Source organism: Aquila chrysaetos, chromosome 6 (genome assembly GCF_900496995.4).
Source record: "Aquila chrysaetos chrysaetos chromosome 6, bAquChr1.4, whole genome shotgun sequence".
NCBI lineage: Eukaryota > Metazoa > Chordata > Aves > Accipitriformes > Accipitridae > Aquila > Aquila chrysaetos.
Genome location: NC_044009.1, coordinates 31411296 through 31433393, shown reverse-complemented (window position 1 = coordinate 31433393; position 22098 = coordinate 31411296). Strand labels below are relative to the sequence as shown.

Sequence of the window (22098 nt, the reverse complement as noted above, 5' to 3'; positions counted from 1 at the left end):
AAGTGTTTGGCTGTTTGTTGGAAAGAATAGCATAATGGCAGCCATGTAAGTTAGCATAACTAAATACTTCATAAAATAAAATTTTTATTTCTACAGCATGTCTTTTAATTAGATAGCATGCAAATAAAAATCTATATAGTTTTTAAATCTTAAAATAAGTTGTGGTAAATACATTTTTATGTATTGTTGTTCTTTTTTCTTACTGTTTTTGCTTTGTCTTAGAGTTCCTGTCTGCAAGCAGTGTCAATAGGCTGGGAAGGAGGTGTTTATGTACAAACTTGCGGTCACACTTTACACATAGATTGTCACAAATCTTATATGGAATCTTTACGGGTAAGTGAAACTAAAGATCATCTATTCTTTTTGGATCTGAACTGTTCTTAGTGAAGTCAATTGGACTTGTGCTGTTCAGTTCAGAGAAAGGAATACTGGGTTTACATGAATGGACAAGATGTTTTTATTATGTTTCAAGAACTGTGGATACTAAATCTCTTTTACATCTTGACGTTATTAACAAAAGTATGTTCATTTTCAGTTATTCTGATATATCAGAAAAAATACTTGAGTAAATTAATCCTGTTCTTAAAAAATTAAAGTTTTTTAACTTCACTGGTTTTGGGGGTTCTTTTTCTGGTGTGCATATTCAGGTGAAGCATTTCTTACGCTTTCCATTTCTGTTTCATAGATTCCTATTTTGATGTTTAACGTGTGTTAGAAATTACAGAGAAACTGAAGAAAAAATGAGAGGGGAATTTCACAAATACAAACTTGTGCTTTTGGTTAATTCCTCATATGAAAATTCAGTTACAAAAAGTTAGATTTTTATCTCCAGTTATGTATGGTATATGTTATGTATATACATGCAGTTTAGAGAAATGAGTTAAAATAGTTTAACTCTTGTGAATTATGCCTTTTTTTTTTTCTCTCCTTGGAAAATACTGTTGGGAAATTACTGCTATATAAGGTTTTAAAATACGGTTTGATTGTCAAACCTCAAACATCATTGGCTAGAAGAGACATCCTTATTTTCACACGGTCTCGGTAAACAGGGTAGTGTTCCACTGATGTTGCTGGCCTCCTTCACTCCCCTCAACCTCTTCAGCCCAATTGCAGATCTTCTGAATGGCACCGCAGAAAGTTATCACAAGCTCAGCAGTGGTAGAAGTCATCCGATTTTAAGCAATCATTTCTTTCTGCATTATTTAGTGTAATAAAATAAAGACTAAATGATGACTTCTTGTTCCATTTGAAACTGCTTTTTTATTCAAGATTACTTTATGTGATATGTCTTTAGTTTTATTTTTTTTGTACGTTTTGTTGATTTGTTTCCATTTTGAGAAATACTATGAGCAATGCTTTCTATTTTTAGAATCAGCATTGGTCATACTGTGAAATTTACTTCTAGAGAAATTGGAAGCTGTTCCACCTTTATTGGATCTCATCATGAATTGTTCTTTTCCATATGACTGTAAAGATGCTTTCAGGGGTAATTGTGTTGTCAAGATAATTAAGTAAAATCTGGGCTTTCATGGTAGAATCTAATTTTACAGAATTTTGGAAAAATAATCTTTGGCATCATATAGACACTGAACTCCCTTTTCTGGTGGATTCTTACTTGAAATAAACTGTTAATTCCATCTCATGATATTCTTGAAGATTTCTAGATTATTTAAGTGAACTTTTGATCCTAGCATGTATTACTACTACCTAGATGACTGCATAATAATTTTGACTATTCCTAGCATTCTTAGTACTGAAATAATTTATATAGACTTGTGTTCATCTGAGTAAAACATTTATTTTTACATAATACAGAGATCAACATCCAGAACAGTATGTAAAAGTAGGCTTGCCAGAATGCCTCAGCATTCGGGGCTGATCGCTTGAAGTTTAAATTATAGTCACTATTATGTTAGCAGTTCTCTTCTCCCAGGAGTGGGAAACCACTGAAGCAATTCACGAAGCTGAAGCACGGTTGTTTGCCAGTAACAGAAGTACCTGGGAGATGTCCCCACTTCCCACACACGTGCTTCTGCGTCCATTTTTTGATCCTTCATGATAAAGAAGAAATAATCAGGGTTTTTGTCATGCTGCCCTCCAATGGCTACTTCACTAGGTTTTTCAGCCTGTACTACTTCTGAGGAATAACTTCAAATATTTCTCATGACTGAAAATAAAATTGCCTTTTGATAAATTAAAAGGTGTTATCAAGGGAGTCTCAAACTTTATTGGGAATTGCTAGAAAGAGACAACACATGTGAAATGTTCAAAATAGCCCACTGATGTATTTCTAGTTTATTATGGGGATATTGTTGGCAATGAAGAGTACTTAAAAATTAGGAAAATTAGTTGAGTTCGAGGGTTGTAAGATAGTCTCTAGTAGTTAAGACCTTTTCCACTAAAATGAGGAGCTATTCCAATTATTCTTTCTTTACAGTTTTTGGTTTTAGACTTAGTTCTTTAGCTATACACCTGAAATATCAAACTAACAATTATAATCTTTTGCAAATTTCAGCTACGTCTTCTTTCTTTTCTTTTAGAATGACCAGGTCCTCCAGGGCTTTTCAGTGGACAAAGGAGAATTTACCTGTCCCCTCTGTAGGCAGTTTGCTAACAGTGTTCTTCCTTGTTATCCTGGAAACAACGTGGAAAGAAGCCTTTGGCAAAGTCATAGTAACAAGTGTATGCAAGATCTTGTACAAGAGGTGGAAGATCTTCAAGAGCAGCTGGGAACTTTCCCAGTAAGCATCAGTGTAAGGCAGAAAGATCCTTGTTAATTTGCCTCTACCTTTCAGTTTTTACATTATGTTGCATTTGTGACCTCTTAGAAACTCAACAACCTGGGAAACTTCATTTTCTTCTGTTATGGAAGATAACATACTATTTTTTTTTTTTTTTTTCATATCAAGAAATTTAAAATATTTGCAGCACTTATTGCATTACCTATTAAAAATATACAACTAAAAAGCTATGACAAAATGCAATTAATAGTATTTTTTATGGAGTACATTTTCACCTGTCTCCATAGTAATTTACATAGAATTGAGTCATGTAATATAAAATTTGTTTATCATTTCTTTACAATGTAAAACCACAAATATCCTTGTAACTGGAAGCTATTTAAAGAATGACTATTAAGAACATTTTAAGGTATGGATTATTTCTTTTACAGAAGGAGCAGTTTGCAGGTGCTTATGTATTGCAAAGCTTCATGAGGTCTTTCTGAATGATAGAATTAATTCTATTAAATTTTGCTAGCATTCCAGTCTTGATGGAGATACTTTGTGTTATTTTCGCATGCTTATGCAATGCAAGTATACTTCAAAATAATGCAAGCAGTGAGGTTCTTGAACTTAGGAGATGGACAAAACAGTGATGTTTTCATATTCAGAACAACTCAGAATAACTTTCAGAATATGATAACACTTCTGTGAGACAGAATACTGGCTTTTAATGCATATTTTTTCATAACCTGCAAATGTGTTTTTATAAATATGAAAGTGCTACACTTTGCGATCAGCTATTGCATTTCTTCAGGTAAAATTAACTGATCTTCTTTTGTGTCTTTGTTCATAGTCTGAAACCAATCTCAGTAAAGAAATGGAATCTGTAATGAAAGATATAAAAAGTACCACACAGAAGAAGTATACAGATTATAGTAAGAGTCCTGGATCACCTGACAATGATTTTCTGTTTATGTATTCAGTAGCCAGGTGGGTATTTTTCTTCTTTTTGTATTTTTGCTTTTGTGTTTCTCACTAATGGTATTACTCATGCGATAGTTTTCTTCTTTAAATAAATAAATAAAATTCCATCCTCTCCAAAAAGTACTTTTTGAGTACTTAGTACATTGAGATTACATTTTCTGATTTTCATATGCAGGCATATGCAAGATGGAAAGATATGCCTTTCAGTTCATTTTTAGTACATGCAGCAGTGACATAGAACCTGGAGAACTTTTTGTCTTATGCTTATTTACTTTTCTTCTTTATTCAAGGTTTTGCATTCCATATATCAAAATTCTGTGTTGAATTTCTTTTCCTAATTTCCTTTCCCAAACTGTCAAATCATCTCTACTACTATTTAGCAGAATGAGATTATTTCTATATCACTGCCATATTGCTGGTTTTTAAATCACAAGGTGTTTTTAATCTCTCTGTCAGATATTAGTTTTATTTACTTAAATGGGGAATCACAGAAGGAGCCTTTTCTACATCAGCAGCCAGGAATCTCTTCATGTGAATAAGACTTCTAAAAAAGTGTCAAAACTACCAGCATTTTCTGCGTGATGTTTCATTCCAGTTTTATAGCTGTCAGTGTCACAGACACCATCTCCAAGAAAATCAAACAGTCCCTACTTCCATCTATACCATTAATGTTATGATGCTCCGAATGGTTAATCTGTTCAGATTTACTGTACTGCAGGGTTTTCCCATAAGAAGAAGTTGAAATACTCATTAAGCAAACAATTTTCTAAACTCTGACTTACTGAGGCCTGCAGGGAGGGTGCTGCCTGCAGGGAAAGTGCAAGCACACAAGTGATATCATCCAGTAGCATTTTTTACCGCAGTTTCATAAACTCCAGTTGCTGAGTGTCTTTAGTAGACTGGTGTCTTTAGTACATAAACAGTGGAAATACTCAAGATGTGGCTTGGCAGGACTCTGGATAATCAAATCTTAAGGTTCAGCATTTGACAGAAGGTTGGACCATCTCATCTCCAGAATTCTCTTCCAACCTAGACTATTGTATAATTCTATTAAAAGAAATATTATCTGTATTCTTTAAGAGTATCTTAACTGTGCCTTGATTAAGAAGAGCAATTAAATTTTATACATAGCAAGTTAAAAGATTATTCTGTATTACTTTAAATAGTATATGTTAAACAGGGATAAATAGTGCTGAGATTTTTAGCAATGATGTGTTTGCTCAATACAATTTAATAACCTTCCAAAAATACGAAGGACTCAAAATTAATGTTTCCCATATAAAAAGTATGATTACTTGTAACTGTAACTTGACATGCCATTTAAGGTACAAAAATGGTGTTATAATTTATTTCTGGGTGTAATGTTATATAATTTTAAAAATGCTAGCTAAACATTTTAGATATATCTATATTTTATTATTTTGATATTAACACCCTAAGCCCAAGATTTCTGTGTTCATTCCAAGAGTTAAAAATACTTCAAACCAGAACAGCATTTCATTCCTGCTTGCACTGCTGGAGAGAGAAATCACAGTTGACCACTAAGATTAGAATATGCCACCTGTACTTGTTGTGACCTCTTCTTGTTAGGTTAGACTGGTGTCAGCAATTTTCCATTTATCCATGGCTGAAGGATTTTGGGTGTTGGATCCAGCCTTCTGTATTGTTACCATAACTCATAAGATCACTTACGAGGGTGCCTGGCAGATCAGCTACAAAATGGTTAATTTCTCTTGCCTTTTAATTCAGCAATCCAGATTTACAATCTTTATAATTGCATGAGAACTACAGGTTAAAAAAAATTAAAACTTTTTAAAAGACATTTTAATATAACCTTAAAGTTTGTATTTATGGAAATAAATATGTGAGCTGGTCATCTCCCAGACTGAAGAAGTTTTCTTTGTATGGTTTTAGTATGTTTTGTTTAACTGTAAGTATCCAAACAATGGACTATCCACAATTTAAATTAACACTGAAGTAACTGGCTTTCTGGTAGTTATTCCTGTCATTCAGCCTGTTTCTTCCTTATTTCCATCCAGTTCTTTTTGAGGTAATGATATCCTTGTGTTCCTTACCAACCAGTTACCTTTGAGCATTTCTAACTTCATGTATTCTGAAACATTTTGTTGTTTCTGGTCAGACCATCTACAGCTGTTACTCATTTTTTCCCAGTATTTAACATACAGATAAAGTGGTCAAGATGATAAGTAGCCCCTGTTTAAATAAGCATTTGAATGCAGTGATATTTTTGACTCCATATATTTGCAAGTGAATTAAACACTCTTAATCTTCTTCTAAGTCATGTTCCATTTTCAACTGGAAATTGACATCATCTGCAGTCTTCTTAAAAGATGCTAGTTTACAGCTGGAGGCCAGCTTTGAAGTGGATTTCTGCATGCTGGAATGGGAATACTGCTGGTTAAACAAGATGTAGCCATTTGCCACAGCTTATCCTTTCTGCTTCAGGAAAACAGGAACTTCCGTTTCTTAATTCACTTTTGCTTACCCAGACAGATGTCACTGGTAGCAGAGAAAAGAAATTACAAGCAAATTCTTTACCACCTAGTGGGAGAGCTAGCCCCTGTCTTTTCCTAGCAAAAGAGGCACTCAGGGTCTTGGCATTCTGAATTGTGTGCACAGCTGGAAAAGCAGCTCCTTAGGTACCTCCCCCTTTCCCCTACAGTCTTACCTTGTTAAATTTATGCCCTTTTTGTATGCATCCCTCCTTGTCTTTGCTGACATTCGTGAGATTAGTATAGTGTGTCATTCACAAATCCTGTGTGCCTAGCTTTAATTTTAATAGGTCCACATTCATAGCATTGATGACTGGCATTTGTGGCAGTATCTTGGAGGACTGTTTCTGTATTGCATAGCAATAGGTCTTGTGTTAGCAGTGTAAACAGCTTTTGGTTTTGCTGTCAGCTATGTATAGAGTAATATAAGAACCTTGTGTTGTTGCAGTCTGTGTCTCAGTATCTTGGTTTTTTCATGTATGTTGTCTTCGTAAAGGGGAAAAAATGGTAATGCTTAACTTGATTCTTCTGTCCCAATAGAAAGAGGAGGTCCATCCAAATATGTTCCCTTTCTGGGAAGTGTTTTTACTTCCCCCTACTCTGTCCTGATCTGAATTCTGAGAAATATGCAATCACCCTGCCCACCCCCAAGAATGTTCCTTTAATGAAGGCCTGCAACAGGGGATGAAGTAGGGCTGTTCTTTAATCAGGAGTCTGCACACCTGAGCAAAGTCCATCTTCTCAGGTTTTTTCTTTGAGTGAGGAAGATAAAGCCAGTGTTCTACAAAATTTGTTGCTCCAATGAATGACACAAAGATTTCTAGATAGAGAAAACAGTCACTCATATAGATTTTCTTTCTCCTTCTCTTTCTTTCATGTTGAGGGGGCTGAGATAGCAAAGGATGCTTTCAGAGATGACTCGGTGTTCCCCTCTTCTATCAGATGCCCCAAGTTTTTCTTCATTGGTGAGAGAATAGGCACCAAGAGCTCTGCTTTTCTTCAGTAGAGGGCACAGATCCTCAAGGCAGAAGGGAGCTTGAATTAGGGAGGAGATATACTAGTCTCTTTCAAAAATGATTTAGGGCTGTATCTGATATAGAACATTTTATAAAGGAGAAGTGTTCAGTTTCACAGAAGATGCTTTCTCTACTGTGCACTTCTATGCCAAAGTTTAGGTATGTTTTGAAAGAGATTTCGTAGAGGAAAAGGTTAATATTTACATTTCCAAGAAAGCTGAACTACAAGGTGCTGTCTTTGAGGAGCTGGGGGCAATGAAGAAGTGTGGGAGGTGTGAGTTGGTATGATATGTGTGATGGAGCGTATGTTTCCAGAAATCTCTCTCCTTACGTTCCTTATAGCAAAAAGTACTATATAACACCTCATAAGTATCAAGAAGAGTTTTTTCAGAATTGTCCCTGAGGTTTGTTTTATAAAATTGTATGTATTTCTTAGTGAAAGGGAAATGGAAAATTCTAGATCTAGAAAGTTGTTCTTAGACGTTCAGGTAGTGTTTTTGATTTAAATCTTAATTATCTTGGTTTTAATGCAAGGCTGCCATTAATTTTGTTCTACACATTAGTTATCAGAAGGTTTGTAGAAATAAAACATACTGGTTTCCTTTATATTCTCATGATGAACTAGCACATCCTGATCTACAGTTGCTATTTTGTCAACTAATATGAAATCCCTGTCCCTGCTTCCTTGCTGGTAGATTTTTAGAAGTTCAGTGAGCACTGCAAATCGCCTGAAGAGTGGAAAATTCCCCTGTCACACAGATGCCCTTATCAGCAGCAACCAGATGGAGCTCTGAGCAGGCACATTATCAATGTTAAATTGCCTTTTCTGAGCAGAGGGGATTAAAGCATTCCTTCAGAAATGGGTGGCATAAGCTGCAAAGTTATTCTGAAATGTTACTATTTTAAAAACATATGAAAGTATCTTAACAAACACTGCATATCAAAAATGTATTAGTCTTTCAAGCTGATGGAGCTGAAGTTCTTAAAAAATAATTTGTTTTGAATAAAATAGTCATCCTGTAGTTTCTTCTTAAATGGGGGGGGGGGGGGGACGACGGGACGTGTTCTTAGCTTAGATACATTATGTGCCTAAAATTATAGAATAGAATTTTAATACGTATTCAGTTTCATTATATTGAACCTAAAATTGTTCGATTTTTAGTTAAAGGACAAAATATGTTTAGACTGAGCTTTGCAATTTGGATTAAATTAGCAAAATAACATTTCAGAATAATACTTTAATTAGAGATGTATGTTGACTTACTAAAGCAAGCTCTCAGAGAACATAACATAAATTGTTTGCTCCAAGTCTTGGGGGTAAAAGATAATGCAGTACTGAAACATCCAATTCCAAAATTAAACAAAGCTATATTGAATTTGGCCTAAACAATTGGTGCCTAAGTATCAGATTACAGTAATAGTAAGAAAGCAAGCATCAATGTGACATGCAGAGATTTGGTGACACAACTCCTGTTTCATACTAATGAGCTGCAGTGCCTAGCAGTGTTTCATTCAGAATTAACCTCCAAGGCTTTTATTAACTAACCTATCTATAAAGGTCAGTGCTTCCATTATAATTTAGGCTGTTTTCATACTTAGTTACTTGATGGCATATCCATTGTACTGTCTCTTTGTTTAAAGCAAAACAAAAACCCTGCCAATAAAGAGAGCACTTTTTAGACATATCTGATTGATTGAAATTTAGCCAATCTGTATATTGTCTTTTCAGATTTGCATGTAAATTCCCATATTATCAAGGGGTTCTGTGTGCATACAGAAAAAAGCCTCACACTTAACATTTTTTTAATTCTTAAATCACAACTGTAGCAGCTCTCTTAATCTAGTACTTGCTAATCAAACCACTTAAAATCACATATGGCAATATCTTGATAAAGTTTGTTTTATTCTGAGTCACGTTTTGGCAGTATCTCACACTAAAGATTAGTTCACAGCATTCTTTTATTTAGTGTATGCTGGGAGTTTGTCGTGACTCTTTCATGTCTGTAGAAGCTTGAATAATGCTGTTCTATTCAACACTGTTATGTTTTTCTTGCAGAACAAACTTGGAACTTGAGCTGGTCCATCGAGGAGGCAATTTATGTACAGGAGGTGCAAGCACAGCTGGGAAAAGATCATGTTTAAGTAAGTTTTATGTTACAAAGTGCAATATAAATTATTAGAATATTGAATAAAGATGTCTAGTTCTTTCTTTCTTTTAAGAACCTTTTCTGCCATAATGAGTCTTCGGCTTTTGTTGCAAATTATTTCAGATTTCTCAAATTGCACAAATTATTCATTAGAGCTGTTCATGTGTTATGAGTATAATCTATTTAGAAATCAATTGTCATAGTATCCATGTAATAATTTTTAATAATTTCCCATTTTTATGAATAAAACTAGAAGTATTTTAAGGGTAAAGCAGGAAAGCTTCATTTCACCCTGGCTGTTGCTAGTAATAGTAAAGAAATTTGTTTCTCTTGAGTGCAAATGTAGCTCATGACTAGGTCTCATACTTAAAAAATCTGCAGCTGCCATGTCCCATGTCTTTAATTCCCTAGTTCTTTCTCTGACAGGAGAGTTTTGCAAATTTTCTTTGGTAGAAACTCTCAAATCTTCATTGTTCCGAAACCTTTAATATTTGGCAAATAAAGCACTTCTGGTTGACAGAAGTGCTTTTTTCTTAACATAAAATCTTTTAATCTTTTACTGGAACGTAAACTGTTAGGAATGGACAATTTCTTTTGTCAGGAAAAACTGGAAAGCCTGCCCGAATACTACTACTACTAATGCTTGTTTAGATCAAGCTTATGCAGCAGTAGCAGCAGATTCAGTAGTAAAAATGTCAGAAAGCTTGGGCCCACCACTGCCTTTTGGTACATGATTTGTGGGTGATGCTTTCCTCATCATTTGAGGGGATGAGCCGCCAAAGAAATCCCATCACATGCTATGCTCTCCACATCATCTCTAGGATAAGAGCCTTCTGTTTCTGCCAGGAAGTGTAGTTCAACTGATTTCATTCATGTGTTGTTGTGATTTGTGAAGAATAGTTTTAAACCCCACTGCACATTGTCTCCCCCCACCATCATTACTTCCCTTTCCCAGCGGAGCAAGTTACCTGAAAAATGCATGTGTTAAAGGAACATTGCTAGATCACTGTTTCCAAATTTGAAGCATTTAATAAAATCAAGGCTCTGCAAATAATTTCTACTTGGATTACAATATATTTTCAATAGTATGCTTACCTAGTAAGATAGACACTTTCTCTCTGAATTTTAGCAACTTAATGGATGCGTTACCTATTTCACAGGCATGTTATTTGGAAGACCACGATGAGCATTTTAGGGTGGAGATTTCAGCTTAAAATTGAAAAGCTTTTGAAATATTTAAAGTAAAAAAAATTTATGATGATGTTACACATAATGAGAGTGTAGCCCTGTTTTCACATGGCTTTACTAGCCATAAAAGATCTTTATAAGTCTTGACATTTTAAAGTTTGGAAGAATGTGTGTGGGAAGATGGCCTGTAATCTGTAAGGTCATGTTTTTATCTTATTGTTAGTTTTTCAAAGTCGGGAGTTCTCAGCTTCTCTCTGTTTTGTTTTTTTTTTTCTGAAGATAAAAGTGGAATGAAATACATTTATTACATCTTAAAACACTGTGAAATGTTTGACGTCATATCTGTATAAAATTTGTGTTGCGTGTACCTATTTAAAAGCTTTATATATATATGTACACATAGATAATGGTTTTTCTCATGGTGCTTTATCACCAACTAATGTCAGTAAGTGCTGGAAGATAATGACTTTGCAGAGAATGATTGAAACACAGAGTGCTGGGCAGCTTTCTTGGTGCACCTCTCCATTGTTTCTATTTGAACTATATCAGCTGACATCAAGGGAGGAACTACCTCAAAGTTGGTTTTGTTTGTTTGGGTTTTTTTAAGAAAAAAAGAAAGAAAGAAAAAAATTCCACCAAGCTGAGGCCTGGTAGCTGCCACTAAGTAGTTCGTATAATACGTTACTTAATTTTTTTCTTATACTTACCACACCATCCCTTCAACCTCATCTTGCATAAAGAAGGGCTCTTAACATACTTAGGACCCGAGTTTAAAAGAAAGCATACCTTTTGCTGACAGCTAGTGAAAAGATCAGTCAGGATTTTTAATACATATTCTTCAAGTCTTGAAATGCATGGAGAATACTGTAATCATTGGAAAAATTTCTTTTTTGGAGAACTACAAAACTGGAAATGATATATGGAGAACGTATCTCCACTGGAGAATTGTCTTACGCTGGATTGTTACTTCAACAAGACATGACAAACTTAAAGTCCTGTTTAAATTCATATATCATACTTACCTATTTTTCCAGCACTTTTACTCTTTTGCCATTAACTTTGTATGTCTCAGAAAATGAACCAATGTTGTCTGTTTATCAAAACAGATGAAACTGGAACAAACTAAACTTATAGAAAGTTGAAGATCCTTCTCACACTTGAGAAGTATGGAAATAATTTTCTTAATGAGAAGCTTTAAGTAAGATTACATGAACTATTGCTTTTAAAAATATGTGTTAATTTGCAACTGTTGCTTTTAAAAATACGTGTTAGTTTACAAAATCTAAAATGTTTATGAAATACATCACTTTTTGGTAGCACCAAATCCGCTGTTAAACTATGCATTAGTTGTCTCTATAAAGAGTAAAATAGCCCAGTAAGGAAAACTGTCTTCAGAATTGTGTATATAGCTCGAGAGAAGAAATTTTTCTCTCCATGATGTGGTTTGGCTGTTTTCATGTACTTGCACACAAGAGCTTAATCTGAAATTGGTAGTTTTCCTATAATTGAAAATCGTGTTGATGTTTTTTGGTTTTTTTTAAACATGGTAACATTTCTTGGTTTTTTGTTTCTACGTACAATACATTGCATTTTGTTTGTTTACTGTAATATTATTCTGTTCCTTTCTTAAACTGTTGTGTAATTTCTTCTGAGTGTGTTGTACATGGAAGTAGTGCTTTTTTCTTTAGCAGTTGCATTACTTTTAAGGCTTCTAGTCCATATTTCTGATGAAGGGGTAGGGACAGCATTTAAACACACTGCATTTGCCTTTTTCTGCACTTTTGGGTAGAATGGTGAGTTTTCTTATTTAGATCTAAATCAGTCATGTTGGTGTTTTTAATATTTATCTTGCATTTCTGAAAAATTGAAGAAGGCCTTTAAAGCTTTCATGTGAAAAGTGCTATGTATATGAATGTGTTGTTGCTTTAAACAGCATGGAGACATAAATGTCGTCTATTCATTGTTAAAAAACGTTCACATGCTGTTTATGTTCTGTGTTGGTACTTATTTTGTAAAATCGTTACGTAGCAAACTAGTCATATTTAATCTTGCATTAAAATAGACTCATTTTTAATGTAAGGTAATGGGGTTCTCCTAGGACAGACCTGTACTTCCACTTAATATTATTATATTTAGTCTTGGATATTAGGCTAAATATGACTAGTGGGAGCAGAATAACTTTTCTATATATAGCAGGGTTTGTTTTAACTAAACCGTTATATAATTATATGAGTTTCCTTTATTGCCCCTTCCATGTTTGGTGCATTTAGAGATAAAAAATTGCAGTTCTTCAGATACATATTCTATAATAGATTTTATTATCTTTCCATACTCCTTCCTTTTTCCAAGAGGTAAGCCTGTTTTTAAAGTTTCACTTAAAATGTACCTTCAACTTCTTAATTGTCTTATGCAGTGAGGAAAGAATGATTTTAAAAATCCATACCCTATCTAGAACTTGAATACTGTTTTGTTAAAGTCTTGCTTGCACAGTATTGAAACTGCCTTTGTTTCTTAAACGCTGTTCATGTCAGGTTCAGCAGAAGTAGTCTAAAATATAACCTGTTTTTGTTTTTCTTATGTGTGAGATAGAGGTGTCTCTCTTGTGATTAAGCATACCGCTCTGTATTAGTCTTGTAACAACTGTAAAGTTTGGTGATTAGATATTGCAGAAAACAGAATGTGTTGTCCCAGGTGAGCTGTTACAGCAGCAAGTGTCAGGGAAGATGGTGGGAACAAATAGGTCAAGAGCTGTTTTAGTAGATTGCACCATGAGGGCAGCTGCTCTTGGGAAGTAAAATTAAGAATGATTAATGTAGCTGTTAGTGTCAGTGATCAAGTCTGTGTGAGAAGAATGCTGAAGAAAATTTGGCTGTAAAATTGCCATTTTAAGGTTTAAAGTTTTGTATATGTGTTTGCATAAGTGTGTTACTAAACGGTATGCAACCAAAAAATGCAAATAGAGTCCTGTTTACTTACTACTTAAAAAGAAAGTCCTATTTTAAGGACCACGTTACAGTTTTAGAGTCTATGGCCTTGAAAATTCTCTTGCGTTTAGGGGATAATTATGATATATAACAACTGTACAGGTCTTATTTCTCTGTTTTATAAAGTTTAAGAAATCTGATGTTTTGTTTTTTGTTTTCTTTGTTTTGTATTTATGGAACAGCTTCAGAACACAGTATTAACGCTGAATAATTAGGACTTCTCTGTACGACTTTTGTATCTCTCTTTAACTTGTTTATACATGTTTTTCTCTGTTACTCTGCTAATCTTGCAATAGTGGGTGAACAATGCCACAAAATTTAAAAGTTATCTATAAATGAATTTGTAATATAGTCCTTTCTTTTAAATAGTTCTTTCTTTATGGCTGCTTTCTTTTCTTTTTTCCTTTTCCTTTTGTGATAAGGATAGGATTAGGGCTTTTGGGGGAAGGATAAAGTATTCTATCACCTTGTCCTCTGGCTTCAGTTTCCCTGTATAGGAGCTCCTTATCCTTATGTTTCCCACAGATAGCAGACTGGCATTTCAGCATCAGCTGCGTTAATTGGAAAGGACATTAATTTACAAGTGGAAATCAAAAAAGTATTTAAGACTTGTGTAAGCTTGCCTTAAATAAAATGTCCAGCACCTTCATAACTTCTGTGATGGTTCTAACCGTTGAAAAACTGCATTGTTCCACTGGGGTTTTTTGGTTGTTCAGGTTTTTTTCCTCCTCTTGTTCACTTGAAGCCTGTGTTTTGCATTTGTAGATGTCTCAGTGGTGTCATCTGTCTTGATTATTATGTTAGTATCAGTTTAATCAGTGCTGTAAGTGTTTCTGTGAGCACAGAAAGTCATCTTGACATGAAGCATTTTCTAAGCTCTTCATGCTCCTTCTGTATCAAATTTTTCAACCACATTGATAGTAATGGCTGTCTCCATTTTATCAATATGGCCAGTGATATATGGCACCACTAAGTATGGTTCATTCCTGTAGGAAGAAAAACCTGATTCTTTTATGAATTGCTCAGTTGCAAATGTCTCCTTCCTATATTCTATTAATGTGAATAGGGTTGCAAAGCTTCCTACCCAGCTTTCTGCAGCCACTGAAAAGAAAAAGAATACAAGTAGTTTTCAGGATGCTTTTTGCCTTGGTACAGCGGGTTTCTGTGGTTGGTTGGTTTGGTTTGGGCTTTTTAGTTTGGTTTTGTGGTTTTTTGGTTTGGTTTGGTTTTTAGTTAGGAGCTGGCAATCTGCAGATCTGTGGTGCCCATCCATTCATGCTAACATTGAAGAAGCAGTTTGTGTCACCAACAGATGATCCTAACTAATTCCTAAAAACCTTGGTATGCCATTCATACCTAGCATGGGAGAGGCAAAGATAGATACCATTAGAATTCTATTGCTAAAGTTGATTTCATACACTGGCAAGTTTGGTGTTGAGGATAATTAGCTGCTTCATCAACAATTAAGGTTTAAGATTTTGGAAAGACTGTTCATGTCTTAATGCCTTAATAGGCTTTTCCTGACCTTCACATTTTTTTTTCTTCACTGATTCCAATCTACTGGATCAGTGATGAATGGGAAGATGCTGTCAGCAGGTCTTTGCAGCTGCTGTTGCTAAGTGGACTATATAAATCTCTACAAGGAGAAAAAAAATTCCTCAATCTCCTTGTTAACAATCAAGTCCCATCTGGTTGTATCAAGTGTTTTTTGTTACAATCTACATTCTTGTTAATAGTCCCAGGAAACTCTGAGAGAAGAAGGGTGTAATGTCTGTAGTCTGGTAAGATCTTCACACAGCAGATAAGACAAGGATGTTTTCAATTCCACTGGCAGTGAACTGCTGTCTCACTGTGTTTTGTGATCTTTTGACATTGTAAATATGAATACTAATTTATAGAATGAAAAAAGAGGAGACTGGATCAAAACAGCAAAGATTTTCGTGACAGCAGTATGTGTTATTTACGTCCTTCTATAACATAAATATGAGAGAGACTGGGGAATAAACACCTCATCTAGACTTTTGCAAGCAAAACAAAGTCAGCTAATTCCTTCATTTTCTTTGTCATTGTTATCAAAGCACATTGCTGTACATTGTGGAAGTGGAATTAATAACAGAAAAAAATCCTCTCATTTCAACTTTGGTAATTTGAGAGTTTACTTTACAGTCAAGAGACCAGAAAAAAAGAAAGATGAAAAAAAGACAGCAAAACTCATCTAGAAATTTAGGATCACTTTGGCAAAGACCAAACCAAAATTTCTAGTGAGACCAAAACTTACATCTGTATGTAACTTCCTGAATCACTCATTTTTGTCAGTTCACCACAGCAGCTGTATAAGTTCTGCCATTCATCTATCAAATCTCTGTCTGTTCATCTCTCTGAATTTAGTCGTCTTTTGTGCTGTGCATGCCACGCTAGACCTGAAAAGAGCTGTGAAATCACCTCTGTAGACTCCTGCTTTATGCACTTTGGCATAGCAGAATATTTTTAAGAGCTTTGTCAATATCTGTAAAATCAGTGTGCTTTAATACTAAAAACAGTAAAGAAGGCAACTGCAGGTGCTAGTGCAGACAGTGTGGATATGTAGACAAAATACCCATTATCTTTATTTTTTATGAGAGGAGCAGCATTAGAACACTTCCTCTAATAGCTTCAGTCCCAGTGCAAAGACAGGGTCTTACCCTTTGAGCTGCTCTTTTCAAAGTACCCATTCCAATGGAGTTTATTACTCCTTTCTCACATCAGCATAACCCTGAGAAGTAGAGCTGGTATAGGAATTGTTGAAAAGAATGTACCAAGGGCAGCAGCTTATGGAACAATAGATTTATTTTTGTAATTTTTAGAAATGGAATTAGGAAGGCTAACATGAATCAAAGTTAAAGCTAATGTCTAACTGCTAATCTAGATGATTCTATTAAGTGTATTACATAAGCTTTACATGTATTCTGTGAAAACAAAGACTGTCTAAATAAGTTGGGAGAACTAAGACAGTGCTGCTTCAATGTAGGTAATATTTGAGTCATATGAACATGTTTTAAAGCCAGTAATAATCTTGCCCACTTAAATGTCTAAATCTTGGAATCCTGCCAAGCCCATGATGACTTGCAGCAATAAGTTACATTGTGCATTCAAATTTTGTGATTTTTAGATTTATTCAATTTAACTGGATGCAGCCTGTCTCAAATATTTTGAAGTTATTAGGAGGACCATATTCAAATTCTTTTCACTGTTTACTTCTCATGATTTATTATCAATAAACCTGTAATTCTCATTTTGTCGTGACTTCATAATTATCATTCTCTACTTTTGTTGCTGCTGTGCTTTCTAAAATTAATATTTTTCTACCAAATTTTTTTAAGAATGTTATTTTGGAGACTCTAAGCTACATCCAGATCCTGTCTTCCCCACTTACAAAGGTGGGCTGTCCTGGAGAGAATTGGCTGTAAGATACACTATGAGCAGTGGAAGGGTTTGGGACGCCTAGTGGGGTTATGGCCTTCCTTTTCATTCTTCAGAAGACTAGGCAAGGTGGTTTGTGGGCCACTGTCGTGTTAATGTTTTGCTGCTATTTGTTGTTTGTTGGGTTTTTTTTGGTTTTTTTTAAAGTATTTTAAAGCTTTTAAGTAGGGTATAAGAAAATGGGAGGATATTCTGTATTTTTATGTTTACGTTTCAGTATGATGCAGTCACACGAATACACAGGAAAAAAAACCCTGGTATTAATTTGCCCCAAGGCAGATTTCTGCCAGTCCCTCAAGCATAAGAACGTGGTGAAACACCAAGCTCTTTGTGCACAAAGAAGCTGCCAGTTCTAGATTTTGGTGCTCTGGTGTTTTCCTTGGCTTCCTCCAGTACTCCATAGTCATAGTAAATTTGAGGTAAAGCAGTTGGAGTCACTGTGGTGTAAAACAGAAAACTGTTTGTGAAGAAATAAACCTTTTTATCTTCCTCTGGCTAGTCCCTAGTTTTTGCTAATTTTTAGAAATCTCAGAAATGCGAATACAGAAGCAACAGACAAATCAGAACTCAATTTTGCTAACTTGGAAGGTGGCAGCCATCAGGCCGTTTCTGTTGCAGTGTTCCCGTTAGGGGGCAATGTTATTCCTTGGTTACCCCAGTCTGGAAACAAGCATGGCTGTGCTGCGTTGACTTAGAGAATATCTTAATATTTTTAAGTCAGTTCATAAAAAATACTTCATAAAAGGTCATTGTAACCATATCTTATTACCTACTTCCTAGCTTTACATTTATGTGCTAAACACGTTTTCTTGCAAAGGAACAATAGCTGCCTTAATCACAAACAAAAAATACGGTCTTACAAGACTGCTAAACTGAATTTTTCTGTTCAGATTCAGTTGATGTTAGAATGTATCTTGATTCCATAAATGTTACACACTTGGAGACTACAAGTAAAGTCTGCAATGCTAGAATTTGATGCTTGCCTGCTTAATTTCGTATCAGTAAAAGCTCAGGAAAATAGCTATTAAAGGAACAAAGGGTTAATTAAATATGCTAAGCTTTTTGTGGTGGTTTTTTTTTTTCTTTTTTTCATAGTTGCCCATTTCTGTTTGAGGCAAGGGGCAGTTCAGAAGAAAGTGACATTCCTTTTAGTAGCAGAGAGGCAAGAGGGAAGGAACAGATACCTTCATGGGTTTCTTTCCAAATAAAACTATATTGGGGTTTTTTATATTATTTTGATGAATTATCAGTATATTTTCAGGGTTTTGAAGTTTGTCAGCAAAGCAATGTTTTGCTAGAATCTTTTGCCAGGAGAAAAGATGACTTATTTTGTCCTCATTGACTGTTTTTATTCAGAAAGCAGGTGACAGCAATCAATTCCAATGCCATCTACATCTCCCAATTATTTTACAAACCCCAGGAGCTAATTGCAGCCCTCAGGCTCTGGCAGTCAGCTGACTTCATCATGGGACTTTTTTGGCCATTGCGTACCTCTGAGTAATTGTCTATTTATGGAAAATAAATTAATAGCTGCTATTTCTACTTAAAAAAGAGGACCTGTGAGTGAGTGTGTAGGTTGAGCAAGTGGGTTGTAGAGAGAAGGGAGAGAGATTAAGACAGTAGGAGGCAAAGGGATCAATTGAAAGAATAAAAAGGGGGGGGGGAGATGGCAAGATACTAAGGATAATAGTTAAAATGAAAGGGTGGGAGGAAGCAGGATCCCAGAAAATTGAACAGGAGAAGCAAACATGGTAGCAAATAGCAAGATAGAGTGTGACAGGAGGAAAAAAGTGAGCAAAATCGTGGGAAATAGTATTTTAAAATATTATTTTCATATAAACCTGTGAAGATAAAAAAGATGCGTTTTTCCCAAACTGTAACTCTATTATAAATGCAGAAAAAGTAGTGAAGTCTGAGATTCTTATTGTACATACCTCTCTGAAAATGCTGTCAACATAGATGGTGCCTGCTTTCTTGGCTTGCTTAAGGGGAGAAAGGGTTAGATGTTATCTTTGTGTTGATCATATGATTCGTAGAGAAATGAAAACTGTGCACTTTAATATATGACACTGCAGTAACGTGCATGACTAATAAACTAAGCATCCTTCATTCAAAAGGTTCTAGAAATGTTTTGCAAATGATATTTTTGACACAGTGGATGTACAGAAGGTTTGGAGTTGATGAATATCCGCAAACTTTGCCTGCACGTTGTCTAGACAAATCTATGCTGTTATAAAGACTGTTGCTACTTTACTGTCACTGTGTGTGGTCAGAAGTTTGGGGTTTTTTCTCTGCCAAAAGTAACCTACAAAATAACCTTATGAAAGCAGAAAGAATAATAATCTTTTAAGGGTGAAGAGCCGAAGTGATACTGCTGTAGGCCAGAACTTCTAGCAACTTTAGGTTAATTGGTTAATTTCAAATACAATGGGCACAGAACTTAACTGTGAGAGAGGGGAATAAAAGCGGTATGTTAAAATTGTATCAGTTTCTGTCTAGAAGAGATGTTTAGGAAATCGCAGCTCCTGGCATAAGCTAGAGAGGGACATGAAGGGAGCATGGAACCTTATCAACATAACAGCATATGAAACAGGATTTTTAAAAATACCTATAATTAAGTACATGGAGCTGGTGTTTTACAAGCACTAAAATGTCTGAGATCTGGTCAAAGCTTTCTAAACAGCCTTTCTCTGTTTTAGAATTTAAGGAGAGGAAAAAAAATAATTTTTTCATATACATGCATATGTTCACGGCCTTCTATTGAAATCTTACTTCTCTTCAAAACCTTTTTAAAAAAAAATTTAAAAACCCTAAAAAGATGCTTGTTAGGGTACCAGCTTATTTAAAATGAGATGACAGACTTTTCAGAATCTTGTAAAATAAATGATGCCAACTTAATGTAAAATACTTCATATTATTGTACATAATAACCAGCAATCTATCTTCTTCACCTTTCAGATCAGCTGTTCCATGTGTTGGCCATGCACATGCGCCTCTACAGTATAGACTCTGCATACAATCCCTGGAGAAAACTAACCCAGCCAATGCAGGATAAAAATTCAGAGCAAGTATTTTAATTTACCAAATATCAGTTTTACCTTGTGAAAGAAACATCCTTACAGAGCGACTTTGGGTAACTTTCTGTATTAATTTAAATTATCTGTGAGGTAGGCTGATGAACTTATCTAAAAATTTTATGTATGTATTTGTAAAAATAATTTTCAAATTTCTTTTCCATAAAATATGACACATTCCAGTTTTGAGTTGAAGCTTAAATACACCACTTGTAAGCTTAAGCACACGCAAATTTAATAGTATTGGGTAAGTGGATAGGTGTACTGCCATTCTTGATACAGATGCTGGACAAAATTTACATTAAGTTCATAAATAGTTTATTGAAAGTTGTGCAATGACTAATAGCTGTTACAGAAATAACATAAGTAGGCCTAATATATGTGAGAACTAATTCTATTTCATGCTAAAAATTTTCATCATGCTTGTTATTTTGAACAAGTTATTTACTTGAGGTTTGCTTTTAAAACATTAACCTTACATATACAGCTGTACAAGGATTAACAATATAATAAATGGAGCCATGTACCTCTGCTCTGCAAGGACTCATCTCCCTACTTGACTTAAGACCCTTCACTTTTCAGATTCCACCTTGATAGTGAGAAGAAAGGTTTCTTGCCTAAAACCATATAATTATTTTTCCTCTCAAGAGGAAAACAGTAATTTTTTTTTTTCCAGCACCTTGACCATCTTCTTCGTAGCTAAGGTCTTCACTTGGTAGCTTGCAATAACGTTGAAAAGATTGTCTTTTTAGTGCCTATCCAGCTGTGTATTTGTCAGTGTGTTTCTAGGAGCCTGAGGTGGAAAGCATCATGGGATTTCAAAAATTCATCTAGGATAGCGATGCCACAATCCTAATCTGCAAATTAGGAAAAATTATTAAAACGTTTGTGCTTGCTTCTAGTTTGAGATTTTACTGTTTGTCCTCTTGGACCCAGGCCTTTTTTTGCAATCAACATTAGGTTATTGCAGTAATTGGACTAGATTAACAGATTAGTTTATAAACCACTAGCAGAACAAAGCATCTAGAATTTTATAACCTGAAAACCTATGTTATTCAGCGTGCATTCAAACCGCTTTGAGAGTATGTTTTCGTGAAATTCTGCCCTGACCTAGATTGAGCAGTGGAACAAGGTTAATAAATTTGATGTATGGTTGACTGAGTTATACCAGGCAAAATTAAGATCGTGTTGATAGGCTGTTCACAGTCAGAATGGCTGTGGGCCTGATCATGCACTTTTTATTTTGGTATTTGAAGAGCTTGCTGTCTTTGGAAGCAGCTGTTAACAGAGGGGCTGCTTTTTCTGCACATGCAACTTTTTTTCACCTTTACAGACTTGATGGAATTCACCATGCATTGGTCATATCAAGGTTAGGTTGCTGCAAGTTAGATTTCATTAGGCAATATTTTGAATCACTTTGAAATGAATGGTACTGTAGACCATAATGGCTTGCTTTGCAGGAGGTGTTGCATGTTGGGAATGCATTTGAGCAGTTCTCTTGTATTCTGCACTCGTTTTCAAGGTTTCTTAGTAGACTTGCTGGTGTTGGTTTGGCACTAAGTCCTAAATGGTTTAAGAAGCTGTAACTGAGAGATCAGCCATTTTGCCATAGAATAGTTTACTGTTGAGATGCAGAGATGCAATCAAGCTGGAATTTTTTTGCTCACGCCTCAAAATGGTTTTTTCTACCTTAGTCTGCAGGCCCCCAAAAGCTGCAGAGGTGGCAACTTGGGGACGTGTTTTTAATGTATAAATTAGAGCATAAGATGGGTATCTGTAATTATATTTTAGAAATTTGAAGTAGTAGTTTCACTTGAAGATGGCATTCATGTGATTGGCGTGTATGATCTAATTGCACACTTTTTAGAGTCACACAGCCTTTTGAGAAGTCCAGAATAGCAAATTTTTCCAGGTACAGGAAAGAGTGCTCAGATCAATTAGAAGGTGATACACTGCTGTAAATGGCAGATTAAGAGGGTGGTGGAGAAATACCACTGCAGATTTAAGATG

At 35.1% G+C, this 22098-nt stretch overlaps 1 protein-coding gene across 7 annotated transcripts in view; it reads left to right on the top strand.

Moving 5' to 3' along the window:
* UBR3 (ubiquitin protein ligase E3 component n-recognin 3) overlaps positions 1–22098 on the top strand; it is a 119658-nt gene that overhangs the window by 71251 nt on the left and 26309 nt on the right. For 3 of the 7 annotated variants that reach the window (XM_030018948.2, XM_030018952.2, XM_030018950.2), the window contains 5 exons: positions 223–333; positions 2541–2753; positions 3577–3713; positions 9293–9378; positions 19973–20080. In XM_030018948.2, the coding sequence (XP_029874808.1) occupies positions 223–333; positions 2541–2753; positions 3577–3713; positions 9293–9378; positions 19973–20080 (655 nt within the window). Of the gene's footprint in view, positions 1–222; positions 334–2540; positions 2754–3576; positions 3714–9292; positions 9379–19972; positions 20082–22098 lie in introns of all 7 variants that reach the window. The other 4 variants (XM_030018951.2, XM_030018949.2, XM_030018947.2 and 1 more) reach the window with 3 other exon arrangements.